The 23,798-nt window shown below is 42.1% G+C and overlaps 1 protein-coding gene across 1 annotated transcript; it reads right to left on the minus strand.

Moving 5' to 3' along the window:
• Positions 1-14,460: 14,460 nt before the first annotated feature.
• TLR8 (toll like receptor 8) lies at positions 14,461-17,565 on the minus strand. Its single transcript, XM_049767091.1, has one exon. The coding sequence runs from the start codon at positions 17,563-17,565 to the stop codon at positions 14,461-14,463; it is 3,105 nt and encodes a 1,034-aa protein (XP_049623048.1).
• Between the last annotated feature and the right edge of the window lie 6,233 nt (positions 17,566-23,798).

Consider the following 23,798-nt stretch of genomic DNA (forward strand, 5'->3'; position numbering starts at 1 on the left):
ACCAACCAACCAACCAACCATTGTTTTTACGTTCGGTTGGAGTGTGTGAACTTCCTTCCACTGACTTCTGACTTTGAATTCAAATGTGCTCCAGGAACCTAAAATACTGGGACCATCTTAGAATCTCCCCACACCCCACCCGCACTCAACCGAGACCAGCTTTGAGTGCCTCCAAGGACCTGGTAACCCCTCCAAACCTCCCCCCCGAAAGTCCCCAGGTGCTGCCCATGTGCACAGGTGCTCTCCGTACTCCCACTCAGCGTTACAATGTCTCGGGATTTTGCGGGTTTCTAAAGCGTCTTTGGGAAAAGCTTAGGATCCAGTTACAGTGGGAGGCCTGGCTTCAGAAGCCTCAAGGCCTGGGGTGTTTTCTAGAAGATGTTCCGGGGAAGAAAGAAAATCCCACACCTGGTAAACCAGTTCAGCCAGCTCCGGTGACATCACCAGGAGCCAATAAAACAACCCCCTGGAGTTGACCCGTTCCTGTCTGAATTGGTTCCGCCTACGCATTGCTGGCCAAGGTGCCCCCCAAAACTGCACTTTTTCTGAGCACACCCCTTGCTGCTCTGTGTGAGGACTGAGCCTGCTGGTAGCAGTCTTCGTTCCAAGCATTTTGGACTCATGCTGCGAGGATTAGTTGGAAGAAGCCTGGAGGCCAGAGACAGGTGGGAAGCCAGGTTTCGGGGTAAACAATAGAAATAAACTCCCCAAGCGGAAAAATAAACCAACAACAAAACAAAAAAACCCAAGGTGGATTTACGCGGACTGTTGCTGCCACCTACTGTTCAGAGTTGCTATTGCCGCATGAGAAAGAGTCATTCGCCCTCTGGTGGTGGAAAATGCCAGCTGTCCCCCCCTCTCCCCCCCCCCCCCCCCGCCCTTGGACTCCCTTTGATTTACTCCCCTAAACAGGTCATGTGGGGAAAGGGAGGGAGATGAAATAATCTGAGATGAAATCATCTGGTTCCTTCCATTAACTTCATTTTATTCAGGTGAATCTTTGTGGAGAACTGTTCGGGTGGTCTCCTCTGGTGATGCTTATTATGGCTTATATTGTTTGAAAGCTGGGGAATATCACAAATTCCCCTGTGCCGAGTTTCACAAATTTGTTCTTAAGTGAAATTTGAGAGGAGGGAACAGATACATAAGCCCTTTGCTGTCCCAAGTTTAAGTGGGGCTATGAGCGATTTGGGGGGCACGGGTTACTCCTGGTTCTGCAATCAGAAATCACTCGTGGCAGGCTTGAGGGACCATGTGGATGTGAGCAATTGGATCCAGATCATCTGTATGCAAGGCAAATGCTCTACCTATTGTGCTATCACTTTGGCTCTGAGAAAACACCTATTTTTTTCTTTTCTATTTATGTATGTATGTATGTATGTATGTATGTATGTATGTATGTATGTATTTATTGTTTCGGAGCCATACCCTAAAAAATTACACATGAGCAATTTTTAAAATGTTAATCATGGGTCACATAGATTTGGACACTGAAAATGTCATAAGCTTTACTTCCCATGTGTACCGTCTCAACTGTGGCAGGAAGAGCTGCTAACATGTGCTGGATGGAGTTGCTGAACATGCGAGTTTGTGTCCATGCTGAGAGGATGTCATGTACAATGTAGATGAGAAATGCTCAGAAGGAAGCCACCCCTTGACCCCAGGAGCATTCTGGGATGGAAGATTTATTTGGCATGGCATGGAATTTGCTTTGGGAAATTGTGCTTTGGTGACATTGAAACTGGCAAACTGCTCAGTATTGACACAGCTTACCATGAATTCGGACTTGTAGCCATGATAGACTAGAGTCTGGGTTCTCCAGGGTGCCCTACATGATGGCACTGAACTCATGTCTATTTCCTAACACTTCCCCTCACCTTTGTCTTTATTTTTCTCCTGCACTGCACAGGCAAAAGCTTAGCATAACATCTGAAGATGAGGATCCGAAAATGAGGGCCCAGAGATATTGTGCAAAGTTTATGGAGCTTACCTAGCACATGACTATCCCACTTCAATCCCTGGAACCACATAGTGTCCCCTGAATACTACCAAAGTGATTCCTAAGCACAGAACCAGGAGTACATCCAAACTCTGCCAGATATGGACCGCCACACACACATACCCAAATAATGTCAATGCCCATATGAAATGAGAGAAGCCAGGGGCCCAGGGGTCTCAAGTGTACTGGTGGTGTTAAGAAAGGACATAACTAGGGGCCTGGAGAGATAGCACAGTAGCGTTTGCCTTTCAAGCAGCTGATCCAGGACCAAAGGTGGTTGGTTCGAATCCCGGTGTCCCATATGGTCCCCCATGCCTGCCAGGAGCTATTTCTGAGTAGACAGCCAGAGCACCCTGAGCACTGCTGGGTGTGGCTCAAAAACCAAAAAAAAAAAAAAAAAAAAAAAGAAAGGACAGAACTAAATACCTAAGCCAGCGTCAACAACAATGAAATCATGAGACCCAAACTTGAACAACCAAATTTAAGAAAGTACCTGTTGGGGGCCAGAGAGATAGCATGGAGATAGGGTGTTTGCTGTGCATGCAAAAGGACAGTGGTTTGAATCCCGACATCCCATATGGTCCCCTGAGCCTGCCAGGAGCGATCTGAGCGTAGAGCCAGGAGTAACCCCTGAGCGTTGCCGGGTGTGACCCAAAACGAAAAATCAAAAAAATAAGTATCTGTTATTCTGGCAGGCTGGAGTGGAGGCCTGGGATGGACTCTGGGGACATGAAAGGAGAAAGATTGACACTGGTAGAATTCTACCACTGGTGGTAGAATTGGTCATGAAACACTGTCTAAAACCGAACTAGGAATAACTTTGTAAATGACAATGGCTTAAAGAAAAAAATTAAGTTGTCAGTGATTCCTACCCTGGCTCAGAGTTTCATGGAATCAGCAAGTTGGATCTATATCACTTGCAAGACAGTGAGCATTGGATATGGGAAGGAAGAAGGGGGAAGAATCCATATTCCTGGGCAGAGGCTGGAATCTAACATCTGAGTGTGACCCCCCCATTTTTACTTCATCTGTTCTCATCTGGGTCTGTAGAATTTCAGCCTCTGCTCACAGTTGTGGATTAGTCGTGGTCATGAGTATTGGGGACAGAGTGACAACAGGTCAGGAAGCCACAGTGAATCTACAGTCTGATGGAAAAGCACGAAACAAAACCACTCTCTTCTTTCCTCTCTCATCCACTGAGCCACACTTGTGACAAGTGTCGAAGTGTGAATAGGAGGGTGAGAGTAAGAGTGAGGTTTAGAGGCTCAGGAAAAGACTCTGTAGGAGACATCTAACTACTGCTGTAAACTAAGTAGGGATGGGCTCTGAGGTGAGGACCATATGTTTGCAGCTTGAACCAGGAGTAGAAGCCTTCCGACATTTAAGTTTTGGTTTTGGGGCCACACCCATATGCACAGACAAAAGTCCTGGCTTTACACTCAGGAATCGCTCCTGGTGAATTTGTAGGCCATATGTGATGCTGGGAATTGAACCCAGGTCTGCTGCATGCAAGGCAAATGCACCTGCTGCACTATCACTTCATTTGTATTTCTTCCTCAAGAATGGTCGTTCATCTCTTTCCCCCATTTTTGATGAATTTGAAAGTTCTCTTCTTGTACAGTTCTTCCAGTGCTTGTGTGTGTGTGTGTGTGTGTATTTTTTTGTGGTTTTTGGGTCATACCCGGCAGTGCTCAGGGGTTATTCCTGGCTCCATGCTCAGAAATTGCTCCTGGCAGGCACGGGGGACCATATGGGACGCCGGGATTCGAACCGATGACCTCCTTCATGAAAGGCAAATGCCTTACCTCCATGCTATCTCTCCGGCCCCAGTGTGTGTATTTTTTAACTCAATCTTGGATGTGTACCCTTTATCTTGGGTGTATACCATATATCTTGGATTTATACACTTTATCAGATGATTAATGAGCATATAAGTTCTCCCAGTCTGTGGACTGTCTTTGTATTCCAGTTTTCATTTCCTTTGAGATGTGGAAACTTCTGAATGTAATATAGTCTCATTTGCTTAAGTTTGTTGCCACTTGCTTGGTCTATGGTGTTTTATCTTTAGAGATGCCTCTAATTTCACTGTCATGGAGAGTTCCCCCTATGTTTTTCTTATGGTTTCAGGTCTGATACCGAGGTCTTAAATTTATTTTGACTTGGCTTTTGCGCATGGCATCAGGAAAAGATCTAAGTTCATTTACTGCAAGCAGCCAACCACTTTTCCCACATCACTTGTTAAGAAGGTTTTCCTTCTCTACTTTATATTTTTGCTCCATTATTGGAGACTAGGTAAGGGTCTATCTTAGTATTCTCAATACTATTCATTGATCAGGAGCTCTTTCTTTATTCTAGTACCATGCTGTTTTAATTGTTAATGCTTTGTAGCACAGATTAAAGTTGGAGAAGTGATACCTCATTTATTTTTTCCAAGGATTGCTTTGACTTTTGGGGGATTATGTGATTGTTATTCTGTATAAATTTCAAATTTCGGAAGTGTTAGATCTTTTTCTTTTCAAAAAAATCATGGGTATCCTTATAGGGACCCCAGGCTTGATCAACGTTGATTTTTAGCTTTATCGATCATTACTTAAATTCATGGAAAATTGGCCTCAAACAGTAAACAGATGATTACTTAGAAGATAAGCCAAAGGGATATTTTCTTGCATAAATGCATAAATGCCTTTATTCCCCACAGTTTTAAAGAACATTCTTTTTTTTTTTTTTTGGTTTTTGGGTCACACCCGACAGCGCTCAGGGGTTACTCCTGGCTCTATGCTCAGAAATCGCTCCTGGCAGGATCGAGGGACCATATGGGATGCCGGGATTCAAACCACTGTCCTTCTGTGTCTAAGGCAAAAGCCTTACCACTGTGCTGTCTCTCCGGCCCCTAAAGGAATTCTTCTAAGGCATCTGCAACTTGCACGGACTTCTGAGTAATCCTCTCAGAAGTAAAGCCAGCCTGATTGATGGTCGTTATAATAACAAACTTCTTTGGAGTCATGTTCTTCCCAAATTGCATGTGGAAATTCTGAACCCCAGTACCTGTGAATGAGACCCCATTTGAAGATAGGAAGGTTGAGAGATAGTTAGTTAAGCTGGATTCATCCTGGAGTGGGGAACTCTCAATTCCATATGGGTCCTTAGAGGAAGAGAGAGATAGAGAAAGAAAACAGGCAGTGACAGGGAAGGTAAAGATTCGAATGAGGCATGTACACTTCAAGGAACATCAGGTGTGTCCAGGACACAGCACGTTAAACCTCCTTCTGGATCTCAGCGTTCCTAAATACAGCTTCATCAGAGACTTCCAGTTTCCAGAATTGTGAGGCAATCAATGTTTGTTTGTTTGTTTGTTTGTTTTTTAGTTCTCTTTATTGAGTGATAAAGCTCTCCAAAAATTAGGTGTGTGCACCAGCCCTAAGTGCAATCAATATTTATTGTCTTGGGTTACAGTTTGTGGTGCTATGTTGTGGGAGCCCTAGAAGACTTGAAAAATTATGATATTTGAAAATTGCTTCGAGAATGTTTAGTTCATTTACAAATGAGAAATCATTTTCAGAAAGGTGGGTGTTATTTCTCAGTCACACAGCTTCTTTGCTCTGACCACCACTGGTCATTCCAGTCATTATACTTGAATGTTCTTTGTGGTGGCTAACAACCAGAGACTGTGGCAAACAGGGGACTTTTCAAATCATAACCAACTCCAAGAAAAATTCCAAATAAGACTTCTCTATTATCTATGAATATTAATTCCAATACTATATTTTATTATATCCTACGAATGAGTCCAATCATTTTATTTCTATACCTCTCAGTTTGACTCATTTCATTTAGCATAATGCTCTCGATATCCATCCATGGGTAAACAGATTTTATTACTTCATTTTCCCTAACAGCTGCATAGTATTCCATTGTGTAGATGTCCCATGGTTTCTTTACTCACTAAAAAATAAATTTAGAGATTAATGAGTGGCACAAAAAACATTTGGCCTTTAGGTGTACGTGTTACCTGGGGTTGGTTATTTTATATTTTTACTGAAGTTAGTAATAAGAGAGCACTTATCCCTTACTTTGCATCTGAAGCTAGTTTTCAAGGAACTGCCTTGAGTTGTGATCTTCTCCTTTGTAACTCAGAACTCATTTCTTATATCCATAGCTTAATGTATTGTTTTATTGTTAAGCACTGCTTTGTAATTGTAAGCATTCTTCTCAATACTTATGACTGGTTAAATTTTTAACACATTTGCTAGAACGTGTTTTCCAATACATTCACTGTGTGGTCTCATTTTCATCATATTTTGCCATCTGTGTATCCACTCTCCTCAAAGAGGACACAAAAGAAGTCCTCTAATGCATCCGGACCCCAAGGACTAGTCCACGAGATCTGGCAGATCAAAGTTAGCCTGCAACAGGGAGAAAGACTCCATTTGGTTGGGAAATGGCCCAGTTGTATGGAGGTCTGTCTGAGGATGACTTCCAGCTTGCTGATAAAATGCTACCTGATGCTTCATTCTGCAGAGAAAGATTCCACACTTTGTTTGCTGAAGACAGTGGCAAGCGCCAAGCTTAGCTGCTCTTTCTAAGAGCCAGGTAGAATTCAGGATCAAGAAACCCTAGCATTTCCCAGGGCAGATGTGATTTTCCTAATAGCATGTGGGAGGTGTGTGTTTCTCTGGCCATAAAGAACTAGGTCCTATATCCATTACTTTTTGTTTATTTGTTTTTGGGGGAGCCACACCTGGTGACGCTCAGGGGTTACTCCTGGCTATGCGCTCAGAAATCACTCCTGACTTGGGGGACCATCCATTACTTTTTTTTAAGTAGGGCTCACACCCTGCAGTCTTCAGGCTATACCAAGTTCACACTCAGAGGCACTTAGGGAGGGGAAATGCTATGCGAGGTATCACTCATGGCGTTACATGTGCTAGGCATGCACTCTGATGCTTGACTTGTCTCCCCATCTCTGCACACATTCTTTTGATGGGACAGAGATCATAGATAAAACCTGAACAATTGAAGTGCTTGTTCATGTCAGATCCCCTTTACCACATGATATACATGGTTCAGTTGATTAATCACATTAAGCTGAGCAAAGCTGGTCTGCTAATCATCAAGCAATGACTCCCTGTGTGGTTCCTCTGCCTTCATTCCTTGGGTCTCATTGGTTCATTGCATTGGATGGTATTCTTTGGGGGTGGAGTTTGTATTGTAAAAGAATAGTAAATGTACTTTTCTAGCTCCCCCTCACCATCCCTATAGACTCTGCTCTGCCAGGAGCGTTCTAGACATGGATATATCCAGTCATTGGAGTGGGGTCTAACTGGCAGGCTCTATCGAGGCTACATTTGATATCTTCTAAGAAAACCTTAATAAAGAACTTTCAGACTAACTCTAACCAAGCTGATTTTCTTTGGGGAAAAGGACAAAAAATCATTTTGCTTTGAAATTCTAATTCTTGGGGCCAGAGAGATAGCATGGAGGTAAGGTGTTTGCCTTTCATGCAGGAGGTCATCAGTTCAAATCCTGGCATCCCATATGGTCCCCCGTGACTGCCAGGAGCAATTTCTGAGCCTGGAGCCAGGAATAACCCCTGAGCACTGCCGGGTGTGACCCAAAAACCACAAAAAAAAAAAAAAGAAATTCTAATTCTTCAGCTTTTCATGCTATAGCTCTTGATAGAAACAGTAAATCCTTCTCAGGAATGCTGGATAGTATTTAGAAACCTTTGGTATGCATAAGGCATATACATATACATTTAGACAAAATTTCCCAAACTGTTATGCAAAAGATGATATTTTAGAAAATTCTAATCTATCACAAGTCACTGTTTATACATGTCATGTCCTTGTCAAATTAAAAACCTTCAACTTCTGTATTAATTTCATCACAAATCAGTAATATTCCATATTAGGGTGGCATTAATATAAAGGCTCTCTGTACTCAAATTTTTATCTCATAAAGATATGTATATGTGAAGAGAAGTCTAAGTGTTATAGAATTATTTGCAGTGACAAAAATCTGGATTGCTAAATAACTAGCAATAAAGGCAGGACAACAAAATTGTCATTCATATAAAGAAGTACTAGAAGCCATTAAAAACAGAAAGATGTTTTCAGGGATATATTAAGTGGAGGGGCAAAATGTAGAGCCCTGAAGTGACTCCTTTATTTTAAAAAAAGCAATTAAATGTAAAATGAAAACTTGTTGAAGTTGTGGGAAAATTTGCTAGCTGCCTAGCAATCTTTTTTCTTTTTCTCCTGTAGTTAACAACGTTCCCCCTTTGAGAATATTTCCGGACATAGGTTTCCATGATGTGAGGACAGTGTCTTGTGGGTGGAAGGTTATATAGATGGGAACCACGGTTGAACCTGGGCCCTGAGTTCTCACCCTGTTACTTTTGCCCTTGGCTACCATTGAAACCCAGCTGTAGTGATGTAGAGCTTGGGTCATGCAAGGCAATGCCAGTTCTCTAAGAGATAGAAAAGCAATGAGAGGAGGGGGCCGGAGATCTTGAGTGGTCGGGCAGAGCAGAGCTGCTATGCCAAACACACTGTTGTTTCTGGAAATTTTCTTGGCATCTTGGGCTGCTATCATCAAATACCAGTCTGGGTGGTTTAGCAAAAACAGATATGACTATCCTGTGATTGTGGAGATAAGCAAGTCTACGATCCTGGCAAATTGGGTAGCTCTTATTTCCTCCAGCCAACTCTGAAACTTGGTGAAAACTCTGATAGTTTCCAAAGTAAAGGGTATAGTCTCTAAGTTAAGCTTGCAGATCTTTAAACAGTACGTGTTTCCAACAACAAAGTCAACTCCTAGACTTGGTGGAAACTTGATGGTCTTTTCTAATACCATCTTCTCTCTTTGTCTTCACATGGAAGAAAGAGTCCAAAAGAGTTCTCTTGGGACACTTTTATGAGGACACCAAATCTCCCTCAGGAGGGCTTCATCCTGATTACCTAATCAATCACCTCCCAAAGCCCCTCACCCCAAGTCCCCAGAAGTTAGGTTGTATGAATATGGTGAACTCAAGGCCATAGTACACAGGGTAGAGAAATAAACTGCCGTGTTCTTGGTTATTTGGGGGTGAGGGGCACAACCCATGGTATTCAGGAGAATGTGCACTGTGGGAAATCAAAGAATGCAGCAAAGTATGCACATTTGCACCTAAGGCTTTCCTCCCAGTTTTGCTAGACCTAGTTTTGCTAGGTCTTTTTTTTTTTTTTTGAAGGGGGGTCACACCCGGCAGCACTCAGGGGTTATTTCTGACTCTGTGCTCAGAAATTGCTCCTGGCGAGTTCATAGGACCATACGGATGCCTGGATTCAAACCACCATCCTTCTGCATACAAGGCAAACACCCTACCTCCATGCTATCTCTCCGGCACTTTGCTAGGTCTTTTGAGAGCAAGATCTTTATACTTCTAACACAAGAATTTTTAATAGTGATTTCCTTAGGAATCAAAAAGACATTGGGGTGGAGATTTCATTTTCATATATATTCTTTTGGAATTTTTGAATCTTAAAAATGTATATGCAGATATTAGCCTATATTTATTTAAAAATAATGACAGAAGACCAAATGATATTAAGTTTTTAGGTTAAAAAATGGAAGGGTTGACTAGGTGGTAAGGGCATAGGGTGGAGGGTGGGCAGATCCTGGCTTCCGGCTCTCTACAAAATTCTTTTCTGATCTGGAGGCTAGCCCAGCCGGCATGGGGTTTGGGGAGACCCCATGTCGAAGGCCTTCTCCCTAACTTGGGTTGCTGAGGGCCTTGATAGGCCCCAAGCCGTCCCCTCTTCTGCCCCCCAACCTCCAGGCCTTCCTTCCCTGGGTGCCAACCCAGGTGGTCAGGCAAGGTGGGTGTCGGGTGGTCCCTCTGGATGGGGTCCCAAGCTTTCCTTGCCCTTCCCCCAGCACTAGGTGGGAAGGGCACAGGGTGGAGGGCGGGCAGATCCTGGCTTCCGTCTCTCTACTGAATCCTTTCTTGATCTGGAGGCTAGCCCAGCCGGCATGGGGTTTGGGGAGACCCCATGTCGAAGGCCTTCATCCCTCCTGGATGGTGGGTCATAACTTGGGGTGTGTTGAGATTTGTTCGATTGCACTAAGGTTGTCACTGGCAATTTCTTATCAGTCTACATGTTCAAAACCGCGCACAATATATATTAGAGTATTCCCTATCCTTAAGTTATGTTTTGCGTATGCAGTATGTCCATTTTATATTCTGCCCTTTCGCACACCCCTACAAAACACATTTTTACTCCTTGACTCTCTCACCCCCCCTACCATCAGTAACCAACATTACTCTTTTTAACTTCAATACCGCAAAATCCTAATCAAAGACCAAAGCCGTGCATTGGAATTAACAATCCTCAACTATTTCAAAAGACATAAAATGGACATGCATGTCTTTTGAATATTTTATGTGTTTTTTTCTCTGAAAGCTATGTCTTACTAAATATTCTCTTATACAGTGACGATTCTAACAAATTTTTATCTTTTCTTCTTTTTGTGAGCTGTTCAATAAGGAATTTTTGTGAAAGAGTCCCCCAGTTTAATGCTTATGATTGAACCATGTCATGGGGATTGTTGGACTTTTTCTTATGGCCCCCATATGCGCTGATAACGTCATGTGGCATTGTTCCTTGTTTGCATAGGCACATTAAAATGGGAAAATACTATACAATCAAATAAGATCTTATCTAATAGAGATTGGAACTCACAAATCTTTTAGTGCAATGGGACCTTACACCCTGAATATTGACATAATGACCTGGCACATGGCTCAGAAGAATGGGCATTCTCCATTCACCCCTGAACCAGGGAAGCCATCCACGAAACATCCAAGTTTGTCTATAACATCACCTGGAAGCAATCCTCTACCATGGAAGACCCTACTGCTGCTCTGACTTCGACCTGCTCAAAAGAGACTTCCCTTAACAGTGAGAAGACTTAACAACAACAACAACAACCTGCTTACAAGACAGTGCTCTCTGCATTGTCCTGTAATTGTGAGATGAAACTAGAGGACGCTCCACATCCTGACTTCAATGTAGGATATGCAGATTCCAGGATCTTTAATACAGAAGCATGATACCAACAACAGAGAATGTGTGAAAAATAAAAGTGTTTTACACTACAGATAATGTCTTGGATTGGACAAACTAGCTTGCCTGGAGCCTAGAGTTGGTCTTATGCCAGGAAACTTCAGGGGTAGGGTCTCCTTGTATTTAGGCCAAGGTTTTTTGTTTCCATGTCCCTCATATTTTGATGGGCCTATGCAAACAATAATTGCCACTCTAACACCATTTTTACTGTGCTCCTTTGACTCTAATCCTTAAAAAAAACTACTTAAATTTTTAGGTTAACTTAAACTAATATGCATGTGCATGGAAATGTAAAAAAATACTATGCCTTTAATGTTTAAGGAGTTACATAAGTTTTATGGCTTTCGATTGCTTTGTGTGCTGCTAAGAAACATTATAAAGTATTACAATCTGGGGACTTGAGGTACAAAGTAATTGTACATGGGTTCTGTTTTATTTATCTTAATGTTCTTTGGCTGAAAGTTCAAAGTTAAGATATCAGCAAGGGTACTTCTGAGAATTTTGTTTATGGGTGATTGTCCTTCCACTGTAACTTTACCTTGTCCTCTTTCTTTGCATCTTTGTTCTAATAATAAAAATAAAAAATTAAACACTAAAAAATGGAAGAGTTGAAAAGAGGGTAAGGCACTTGACTTGTATGGGGAAGACCTGGGGTCAATCCATGGCACTACATTTGCTCCCCTGAGTCCCACCAGGTGTAAGTGATCCCTGAATGCAGAGACAAGAGTAATCATCTCTGAGAACAGATGAAAAAAATACTCAAAAACTAAATTTGAGGCCACACTGGACAGGGCTCCTAACTCAGTGCTTGGAGTTCTCTCCCAGAAGTGCTCAGGAGACCATGGCATACCAGCCCATTGAGCTCCCTCTGGCATGATGTTGACTTTATATTTAACAAATTTTAAGTCCTATTTTCAAATATCAATGCATTGAGGCAAAAGTGAATATGAGAAATAAACTCATCCACCAAGTTCACTATGTCCCACTTCATAAAAAATATTTGCTCACAAGAAGTTTAAGCCAAGCCTGTATGTCACCTTTGTTAGTTGTAACTCTCAAAAGAAGTATGTGCCAAAGTATGTGAACTTAGCACAAATCCTGATTTTCTAATGTTATTTCTTTCTTTCTTTTTTTTTTTTTTTTTTTTTTTTTTTTGGTTTTTCGGGCCGCACCCGTTAGATGCTCAGGGGTTACTCCTGGCTATGCACTCAGAAATTGCCCCTGGCTTGGGGGGACCATATGGGACGCCGGGGGATCGAACCGTGGTCCTTTCCTTGGCTAGCGCTTGCAAGGCAGACACCTTACCTCTAGCGCCACCTCGCCGGCCCCCTAATGTTATTTCTTAAAATATACATTTTGATTTTCCTCACAGTGTGAAGGGACACAGGAATGAGCTCGATAACAAATTAATGCATCATCTCTTTAGGATTTCCCTTCATAGAACAAGCCTGCCTTCAAATATTTGTTCCCATGCTTCAGCAAACACAAGCATATATAAATTTATTAATATAAATATCACAAGACAGGTTTCACTGTGACAAAACTGAAATGGTCTTTGGTACATGGTCTTTGACTTTGTCTATGTTTCATAACCTCATTTTTTCAGTTCCTTAGAAACAAATTTTCAGATTCCAGTGTTTTAATTGCCTTACATTTGGGTTTACAGTCTGAAAGATAGCCAGGTGTTATTTCAAATTTTTGTGTGGAATTGTCATCACTTGCACACCCAAAGTTCCAGGGCCACCTCCCCACCACCCAAAAGATCCCTTTGATCATTCCTTATAACATTGTCCCTTACCTTTGAAAAACACCAGAGTTTTCATCAAGTCTAGGAGTTGACTTTGTTGTTGGAAACACATACTATTCAAAGATTATGCAAGCATAACTTAGGGACTTTACTGAAGAAAAGATGGTGCATTGCAGCTTTTTCTGCTTTACTTTCTAAAGAAACTTTACTTTCTTATGTTTGGATACATTCAAATGGTTTTCAGTTTGATTTCATAAGATGCCTCTTGTAGATTCAGATTCTCATTGGAGAGAAGATGCTATTGACTGCTTTGAAGAACCCAGAATAGCATGGGCGGATGGGCAGGAAGAATAGAGGCACTCAGAAAGGGTACTTATAGGTATGACTTTTCGGTGGTAAGCAAAGACAAAATAAGTTGTTCTAATTATAATGATCTTAATGTCAAAAGTTAACAAAAACTGCTTCCTTTTTAGTTTCTCTATATATTTCTCACATAATCATCATGTGAAGTATTTTTATGATTTATTTATTTTGGGGGGACATATTTGGCAGTGCTCAGGGCTTACTCCTGAATCTGTGCTCAGGGATCACTCCTAGAGGTGCTCGGGGGACTATATGTACTGGGGATTGAACCCCAGTTAGTAGCATGTAAGAAAAGTAGCTTACTGCTGTTCTATATCTCTGACCTGAAGGAAAGCATGTTAAGTCATCAATTCAAGATTTTCAGCCATGAAAATTGACAAATAGTCTCAGTGTTTCTAACGTAGCTACATACTTAAAAGAAATAGAAGTAAAAAATATCCACTTGAAAACCTACCCATCTTAGCCTGACTTGGCATGTAAGCCTGAAAAACCAAATGTATAGCCTACGTTGGTCAAAGTAATTATAAAGGAAAGACTGATATAGCCATGGCTGAGGTATCCATGTCTTCAGGAGAGATGTTAAAGCTAAACAGAAGCTTCATTTCAAGACTGTTAGTTATAGTTGTAAAAGTTTTTAGATGTTAGAAGGAAGGTATAGTAAACCAGCTGCTAAATTGGCCCGCAATAACTGCTGCCTGCTTTTTCATAGTCTACAATCCTGATGGCCAGCAGAGACCATCCCATATCCCCTATCAGTTTCAAACATGGGGAGCCCTGTGACTAATTTCCAACCAATAGAATGAGGTTATAGATTATCAGTTCCCTGATGAGGTCATAAAATATAGTGCCATCCATCTCACCCACTATCAGTCTTAGAGTGGCTTGGAGAATGAAGCCAGCTTCTGTGTGGTAGAATTCTGTCTGACTGAAATTAGCATGGCATCTGGCCAGCCACTCAGGAGAAAATGAATTCTGACAGGAACCACAAGAATGTGAACTTAAAAGTGGATCCTAATTCTAGGAGATGCCTATAACACTAACTGACCCCTAGAGTACAGGGTGTCTGAGAGAGCCATAGCAAAAGATATTGAACCTAGGCCTAGACTCCTGACTTACAGTGACAGATAAGGGGTAAGCCACTCAGTTTTGGGGTTATTTGTTTCCCAACAAGAGAGAATGGAGACAGATGGTAATGGTAATGGCTTTAAGTTTTATTACATGGCTAAACTGTGGCTCAACAATATTTAATATTGTTTAATGGAATTCACATACAAATTGTTGTACCGAGAATCATTTTCTGTTAAGACTACATTTTTCAGACTTTGCCAAAACAGGCCTTCCGCCTTGGGGTTGTCAGGCCATTGGAGAATGGAGCTCTTGCAGATACGTTGCCTCAGCCTCAGATACTGACAATGCTGAAGCACAGGCTCCAGCAAGATAAAAACAATCACATCTAAATTCTCATCCATGAGCCTCTGCAAGGCCAGGTAGAATGCTGTCTTAAAGTTCCAGTTTCTTGCATAGTTTTTGGTTAAGACAAAGATCGTTTTCTTGCTTTGGTAAATGCTCTGCATGACATTATCAATGTTGGCTAACCCTGGGTCCCAGTCCCTCTCCTCCAAACAGAGGAGCACACTCTTCTCTTCACTCTCTTCAAGGTGGAAGCGCAACTCATTGATAACCCAGTCAGTTACAGAAGCGTCTTTGGTATCATATGAAACATAAGCATCATAGAAAGTCTGGGATGTGGAAAGAGACCAATAGCCTTTCATCTTTGCCGAGCACATGTGATAGATGAACCAGACATCCCAATAAAACCAGTGATGACCCAGGGCAGCCATCATCACCGCAATGGTGATGAAAGATGTGAAGATAGAGAGCGTGGCTGCCATGGTGTCTGAAACACAGGTAGTGAGATCAAGACTCATAATACTCTCTCCACTTTGATCCCCAGGACTGGCACAGATGACAGTTGCCAACCTAGGAATTTTTACCTTCTGGTTTTCATCAATCCACATTAAGAAATCACCAATGTCACAGGTACAGTCAAAAGGATTTCCACCGAGCTCCAAAACCTCTAACTTCACACCATCTTGAGTTTGGAGTGTAGATTTGTTGATCATCTTGAGCAAGTTGTCACTTAAATCAAGGTGTGTCAGATTGCCAGCTTCAGCAAGAAAGCTGGAGGGCAGTTGGGAAATCCTGTTTTGACTCAGGAGCAGTGTCTGAAGAGACGATGTGCATTTCGATTGGCTGCTGGGTAAGAAAAGCTCATTTCTACTTAAGTCAAGCAAACGGAGATGAAGAAAATTCTGGAGTAGCGTCCAATTAAAGAAATTTAACCTGTTGTCATTTAAATAAAGTTGGGTGAGGTGGGGGGAAAGGTAACCGAACACGTCATCTGGGATACGCTGAAGTTTATTTAAAGATAAATCCAACCTTGTTAGGTTTTCCAAATGCTGGAAAATTTGCCTGTACCTGCTGTCATCTGCATTCCACAAAAGGTCTAGGCGGTTGTCACTGAACACTAATTCTTCCAGGGATGCACTTTTGAGCTGGAACTCTGTCAGGGTGTAAATATTGTTGTGGCTCAAGTTTAAAACTTTTAGCTGTGTTAGATTCTGGATGAAGCCTAGACAGTGTGTCACTCCTGCTATCTGGAAATAATGCGAATTGGAGCTGAGATCTAGGACTTCTAACTCCGTGAGTTCATGGAGTGCATTGTCATCGGCAAAATCCAGCCAATTGTTTGTCAGATCCAAATACTTGATATGAGGCACAGCTGAAAATTCAGTCCCATGAAGCACTTGACCATTGGCATTTGAAGACAGATTTAAGCAGGCAATGTCTTTAAAAGCTTCGAATTGCTTATCCCCAATGAAGAAAATACTGTTTAAGCTCAGATCTAAGGCTTTGCCATAAGCTGAGCACTGTGGCTTTATTAAAGGATGAGTGTTATGATAAAAATTGGAATGAGGATCAAACTCAGTATCTGTAGAGCGTGGCTTTCGGATGTGACTATGAAAAGAAATGTTGTTGGCATCCGTTTGCTGGATTTCATTTACCAAAGGTGATATTCTGTTTTCTGATAAGTAAATGATGGTCATGTTGGAGAAATTTTGGAAAATAGTAAAATCAATCTGCTTGATAAAGTTAATGCCCAAGTTGATAGTCTTTAAATTGTGGAGATTCATTAGGGGCTGGAAATCCTGTTTTCTGAGTTCTTGGAAGACATAACCTCGGAGGTGCAATATCTGGAGGGCTTTAAGGTGAGAGAAGTTTGGGGAAATGTTAACATATTTGGGATAGTCTGGATGTTGATAGTTAAAGGATAAATCAAGAATTTCTAAATTAGGCAGTTTGGTGAAAAATTCTCCTGAGGCAATTTCTGTCACTAAATAGTTGAATTCTAGATGGAGCACTTTCAGCTGAGTCATATTTTCAAACCATCTGGCAGGAATGTTGCGGAGGGATGTGCTGGAGAGGTTTAGGTAGTGGAGTTTGTTCAGGGTTTGAAAAGCCAGAGGATGTATATCAATGGATGCACCATTGTCACAGGGATTACATGGAAATGGGGCGTTGTAACACCTTGGACAGTTCCCACTGAGATCCAATACTCTCAAATTGACCAATTTCTTGAAATCTGTTTGATTGATGGTGTGGATGTTGGTGTTGCTGAGATAAAGTTCTCTGAGGGATCTAGGAAGTTTTGGGGGTACTTGGTGAAGGTTGTTGAAAGACAAGGAGAGCACCTTCAGTTTCTTAAGATGTTGAAAGGCCATTTGGATGTTCAATGTCTTATTACAGGTGTTGCCAAAATAGCAGTTCCAGTCCAAAAAGAGAACTTCCAGATTAGCCAGTCCCAGAGTGTTATTTTCTGTTACTGAGACAATATTGTTTTGAGTAAGTCGCAGTTGCTTCAAGGAGTCCGGCAAAGTTGCTGGTATTTGTTCGAGTAGATTATCCTCCAGCCACAGCTCCTGGAGCTTTAAGTTGAGGAATGCATCTTTCATAATATCCATGCCTTGCTTGGTCATCTTGGAGTCCTTTTGCCTCTGGAACTTGGTGTTGTGGTTGAGGTTGATCTTTGTTAGATTCGGTAGGTGTAGGAATGAGGTATTGGTGATGTGTGTGATGAAATTCTCAGATAGGTCCAGTTCTGTCACATAGTTACCCACGGTTTGGGGAACCTGTTTCAGCTGGCGATTGTTGCAGTCTGCTATAATGGAATCATTGAGGATTTTCTCATCGCAAGGATAACTTCTCAAATGAATGGTTTCAACGGTGAAATCACAGGATGTAAAGATGATCAGAAAAAGGCAGGTCAGAAACAAAGGTTGAAGGACCATATTTGCCTAGAGGGAAGAAGAAGTGGAGGGACTGTATTGGTGATGGTCCTTTATCAGGACCTGGGTGCTGCCAGGCCACTGAGGCAGATGCTGTGAAGTATGATTTATCGTAACAGGGAATCCAACTTGCTTGGGAATGAGTTTATGCTCTTAACTTATTTGACTTTGAAGAGGAGCACTCTGAAATTATGATTAAAAAACCCTGGAAAGCTTCTGTAGAGGCAGTTATCCAGATGTCCCTCCACTCTAATGGGGAGTTGCTAGAGCACCCCTATGATGCATGCTAGTCCCCAGTGCAGCCAGTGCTGTAACTAGGGCTTCACCCTGATAGCCTCAGTATCAATGAAGTTGGGACCAGTTCCAAAGAGAGCTCAGATCCAACTTTTATTGTGTGATCATCTAGTATATGCAGAAAGACACCTCTCAATCCTCTAACTGCACAATCATATTTCTCATGGATGTTTCCTCTAAGTAAGCCTTCCCTGCCTCTGTGAATGTCTCTTATGTACTTGCTTGCCAGGAAAATGGACATCATCTGTGGAGAATAATAACAAAGTGTCAGGGATTGTGCCAAGCACAATCATCTTCTCACCAATGTGATGAGCACAATACAGTGAGACCAACTCGTGCTGTCCTTCTTGGTTCATGAGGAGGCCCACCCAGGAACTTCAGCTTTCTAAAGAATAATACATCACAGAACTGGGACTCAAGTTAATCTTTTGAAATAGCATGGATTGAGTCACTGCTTGTTGCACACCGAAATCTCATGTTGCAATCTGCATGTTTGAACCTGTGCCTCAAATGTGGGATGCAGTCAAATTATTTTTACACATCAGATAGCACTCATATGTCCCTTGTCATACATGTGTTGAGTTTATAGCTGTTCTTTTGATAATATTCTAGACTTATATAGGTGATACCTGACTTTTCCTTTATATTTTTATAAGTACCTCTATTTCTCTGACTCTTTTAGAACAGGTTTTCATATATTCCCTTTTGTATATGGATAAACTTCTTTGGGGTATTTATATATTTATATAATCAATACTCCTATTAACACAATGAAGTAAAATAATGTGCTTGGCTTGATCAACAGTTGTATTAATAACATTTAAATTCTTACTACACAGGGGATGGAGACCAACCTTTTCAAAAGTACATACTTCACTAAGCCTCAACTCCTTGTTGTAAGATCAACTAAATTGGTGTGCTTTCTGTTTAAATTTTCCTATAATTAAGGGTTGGGGAACCAAGTTCATCTCCTCCTATGTAGGTTTTTTATATAGATGTTGATTATTTGGAGAATCAATCTTTTTTGCTCATCTTCTGATCACAAGAAATTAAAGGAACTTCCATCAAAGAGCCCTCAATGAGAGAGAAAAAACTTGCCAATCAATGGCCAGATAAACTAATACTATGAATGAGTTCATTCAAAGTAGCATAACAGATCTTCCATATTTCAGTTGTTTCAACTATAATGTTCTTTTGAGGGGAAGACATCCAGGCGTATTTCTGGCTCTGTGCTCAAGGATACATTTCTTGTGGGAATTGGGGGGCCAAATGGTGCTAGGGATCCAACCTAAGTCAGCTTCATGCAAAGCATGCTTCCTACCTCCAGACCCTCAACAAGAATTTTTTTCATCTTTTCTTTTAGTGGCTTTGTAATTTTATGTTTTGTCTTGAGGCCACATCTGGCTGTGCTGAGTGCTTACTTCTGGCTCTGCAATGTTTGGAAATTAAATGGGAAGCCAGGAATCAAATCTCGGTCCACTACATGCAGGGAAAGCATTTGCCTTCCTCTGCACTATCTCTCTGACCCCTGAGATTTCATTTCATTTATCTAACATATTTTAACCACTAAAATTATTTTGGCATAAGATATGGGGTGTGGGGTGCCTGAGTGATAGTACAGAGAGGAAAGCATTTGCCTTGAATGTGATTAATCCAGGTTTGATTCCCAGCATCCTATATGGACCCAAGCTTCTAGGAGTGATTTCTGAGCTCAGAGCCACAAGTAAGCCCTGAACAGTGCCAGGTGTGGCCTCAAGACAAAACTAAAAAAAATGTAGGGTGTTTTTAAATGGAGATACAGTTACCCCCACATTATTTCTGAAGATCTTTTTTTCCTTTCTCAGTGACAGGAAATATTCCTGTAATACCTACTTACTTACCAGAGCATTCACATCTATTTCTGGAATCTGTTATGCTATTCATCATCCAGGTGTCTGTCCTGTGGGTTTGAATAATTACAGTACTTGGGAATGCTAGTATCTTACATTACCTTGCTCATTCTTCTTTTTTGGAGTTTTCTCATAAATTAGGAGACAATACTGGCAATTCTTCATACAAGTAGCAGAGTAATATATTTGACATGTAAAGGTATTTTATGCATGAGAAGACAAATGACCAAACAGAAAAATGGACAAACTATATTAACAAGAGCAGAAAAAAGGAACATAAAATTTAGACATACAGAGGATATTCAATGGCAGTAAAAATAATACTTGAAAGGACTGTTTTCCACCAATTCCGCTGTTCATATTTTGCTGGTGGTAGGCATTGAAGCTACTCTAAGATAGAAAATACTTTGTAATATCAATCATAATATAAATATCTGTAAATCCATCCATTTCCTTTCTAGAAGTAATGCTTCTTATATATGCAATATATAACAGAGTTGCCAAATTGACTTACACACATGCACTGTATTCCCGGACGGCCCATGTAAACAGAATAAACTCTGAGTAGAGGTCTAGTTATATAAACAATGGTGTGTTCATCCTGCTGCATACTAGATTCCATAACATAGAAACAGGCAGCTCTCTATGCAGTTATGCCTTCATTCAGTGACTATGTTGTGAGCTCAGGGAATCTTTCCTTGCACACAACCCAGTAGGGATCAAAACAGATACAAATACTTGTCTCTTTGGTGATTCCATTATCATTTAGAGGTGATGTGTAAGATATATGTTCAAAAGGCCTATTGGGGGACTATAGTCCCCATTTGGAGATGATGTTATATTATGGAAAGGATTGGGGAGATTAAAAAATGGGAACTGGGGTGGTTCTATAGAATAGCTCGCAATTGGCACTTCTCTTGTGTTTTGGTTATAATAAGCCTGGAATAGGGGGTTGGGGAGAGAAAGAATCCAGGGATAAATGCCACTGTGCTTTTGGCATGCCAAAGGCACATAATTGTAGTGGGACTTGCACCCTTGAGGCACACTGGGGTCACCTGGTTGTTGACTTAAATGCTTGTCCGATGTCTAGAAATTTTCACTGGATGGAAGAAGACAAATTTATTTTTGGAAAGAATGGGAACAGCTGACAGGGTGAGGCCGAATTGCAGCTTCTTCCCTGAGTACAGTGAGCAACAGTAGTGGTACCTAGGGTGGACCATTAGGGTAAGACCCAGACTTTGCATTTCAAACTAAGCTTGGGCCCACACCCAGCAAAGAGGAGGAAGGCCACAAGGGGGCGCAGGAGACCAGCAGCAGAGCCCAAAATTCTGTTTTCAGGGAGTTGGGACAGGAGGTGTTGTTATTTTTGTTTATTTGTTTGTTTTGTGTGTGTGTTTTGAGGGGTAGCCAACCCGGCAGTACTCAGGAATCATTCCTAGAAGTGCCTGGAAGGACCATATGTAATGTCAGGATTTGAACCTAGGGCAGCCACATGGAAGACAAGCAGGCCTTTCCCATTGTACCATCACTCCTGACACCTGAAATTATGTTTTCTAGGTGAAGATGAGATTCCTGAGAGTCTAGGGTCACTTAAAAGAAAGTTTTTGAAAAGATGGAATTATTCGGAGGGTGTTTTGTGAGTGAGGAATTTGAGATTCCCAATAGTACCAGAGTCTGGTGGAGAGACCAAGAGTTGACACATTCCCAAAGATACTTTTTAGGGAGAAGTTGGGTCAGGGCATGGGCTGGGGGTAGGAGTAGCCTTGCGGAGCAAGGGTGAGAAATTGGGGGTCAAACCCTCACTGTTTTAGCCTCTACAGAAGGGACATCAAGGGTTTCCTGGACCCCAGGGTACATATTCTCAGGTGCAAGTGCTTATCCAGCTCAACTCAGAAGAGAAGTAAAGCCCAAGCCTGGCTTCCAGCCCCCTCAAAGGTTCAAAATTGAGTCTGGGAAAGGAAGTGAAAGGGAAGCAGAAGTGGGAAGGAACCAGGGAACATTCATGAATCAGATGAGTGCAGTGAGAAGGCAAGAGCCCCACCACTGCCTGTGTGCTGGAGTAAAGGTCACAGAGTCAATTAGGGAGAAAAAGGGCCTGTGCAGATCAGGCGCTGAACACTAGACCCCACCAGTAAGCCCAGCGCCAAAACAGAATTCTTCCAGCAGATACCAGGTGCCAACTGAGCGGGTTGGAGTCGTAGGATAGAGGGGAGGGTGTTTGTCTTGCACACAGTCGACCAGGGTTTGATTCCCAGCATCCCACCTAGTTCCCTGAGCACCACCAGGAGTGATTCCTGAGTACAGAGCCAAGAAGGATCTAAGTGAAAGTTCCACCAGAGGACCAGAGAGAGATGTGGCTTGGACCTGGCTTCCGAAGGCTCCTTGCAGGGAAGTTAAAGGATTATGTGCTCATGAGATTGGGGGGGGGTCCACAGAAGACAAAATATATCTGAGTCTGATGACAAAGAGCACAGGTGGCAGAATGTAGAAGACTGCAACAGAAAGGGCACAGGAATTTCAGGCAGGAGTGATGTTGGACTACAGCTTGGAGTATGTGTGTGAGCATGGGGGTGAATATGGATGAGCGTGTGTATATTTGTGATTGTGTGAGCCTGTGTGTTACCATATGTTTGAATGTTGATGTTTATATTTGTATGTGTGTGTACTACCATATGTTTGTGAGTGTGTGTTACCATATGTTTGAGTGTGAATGTTTCTCTTGGTGCGTGTGTGAGCATGTGTGTTACCATGTTTGAGTGTGAATGTGTATATTTGTGAGTGTGTGTCCATATGTTTGTGCGAGTGTGAATGTGTGTGTGTTGCCATATGTTTGACTGTGAGTGTGTATATTTGTGAGTGTGTAGCATGTGCGTTACCATGTTTGAGTGTGAGTGTGTACATTTTGGAGTCTGAGCATGTGTGTTACCATGTGTTGGAGTGTACGTGTCTATATTTGTGAGTGTGTGAGAATGTGTGAGCATGAGTTACCATATGCTTGAGTGTGAATATTTGTGAGTGTGTGAGCAAGTGTATTGGTATGTGAGCATGTGCATGCGTGTGAGCATGCATGTGAGTATAATTATGCGAGCATGTGTATGTTACCATATATTTGAATGTGTACGCGGGTGAGCGTGAGCATAGGTGTTGGTGTGTAAGTATGTGCATGTTTGTGTTATTGACTATATTTGTGATTGTGTGAGCATGTATGTGACTCTGTGAGCATGTTTATATACCTATGAATGAGTATGAGTGTTTATTTGTGAATGTATGGGCATGGGTGTGAGCATGTATATTCGAGATTATGAGTGTGTGAGTAAATGTGTGTGTGTGTTGGAGCAGAGTCTGTAGCACACAGACCACTCCAATCTCTTCCTTCCCACCAGGCTCACTATCACCAGAGGCTTCCCAGGTTTTAGGAATGCAGAAACAGAGGGTCAAGAGTGGCCTGGCGGGCCCGGAGAGATAGCACAGCGGCGTCTGCCTTGCAAACTGCCGATCCAGGACCAAAGGTGGTTGGTTCGAATCCCGGTGTCCCATATGGTCCCCCGTGCCTGCCAGGAGCTATTTCTGAGCAGACAGCCAGGAGTAACCCCTGAGCACCGCCGGGTGTGCCCCCCCCCAAAAAAAAGAGTGGCCTGGCACCAAAAGTTAAAAAATTAAAAGTTTTGGGGGGCCAGATCAATAGTTCAGAGGGTAAGGCACTTGCTTGCATACAACCTACCTGGGTTCAATCCTAGAATCCCATATGGTCCTCTGAGCCCTGTCAGGAGCGATTTCTGAGGTCAGAGCCAGGAGTACCCAAGCACCACTAGGCACGGTACCAAACCAAACCATACTCCGTTTCTAATTTTCTTGATTTATTTTAGCTTTGCGGCACCCTCACTTCCTTAAAACTTTCCTCCAAAGTAAACAACCTCATGCAATGTAGAAAAATTGGTCAATTCCACAGCTCACATCCTGGCAAGTATTGACTCAGCTCCACTTTCCGGACTAAGACTCGTCTAAGGAGAACAACTGGAATTTCCCTTCAGCGGCCACAGCTTCCCTCTGGAG

This window comes from Suncus etruscus, chromosome X, assembly GCF_024139225.1.
Source record: "Suncus etruscus isolate mSunEtr1 chromosome X, mSunEtr1.pri.cur, whole genome shotgun sequence".
Classification (NCBI taxonomy): Eukaryota; Metazoa; Chordata; class Mammalia; order Eulipotyphla; family Soricidae; genus Suncus; species Suncus etruscus.

Coding starts and splice junctions, on each gene's coding strand:
- TLR8 (XM_049767091.1), bottom strand. CDS start 17,565: ATGGTCCTTCAACCTTTGTTTCTGACCTGCCTTTTTCTGATCATCTTT.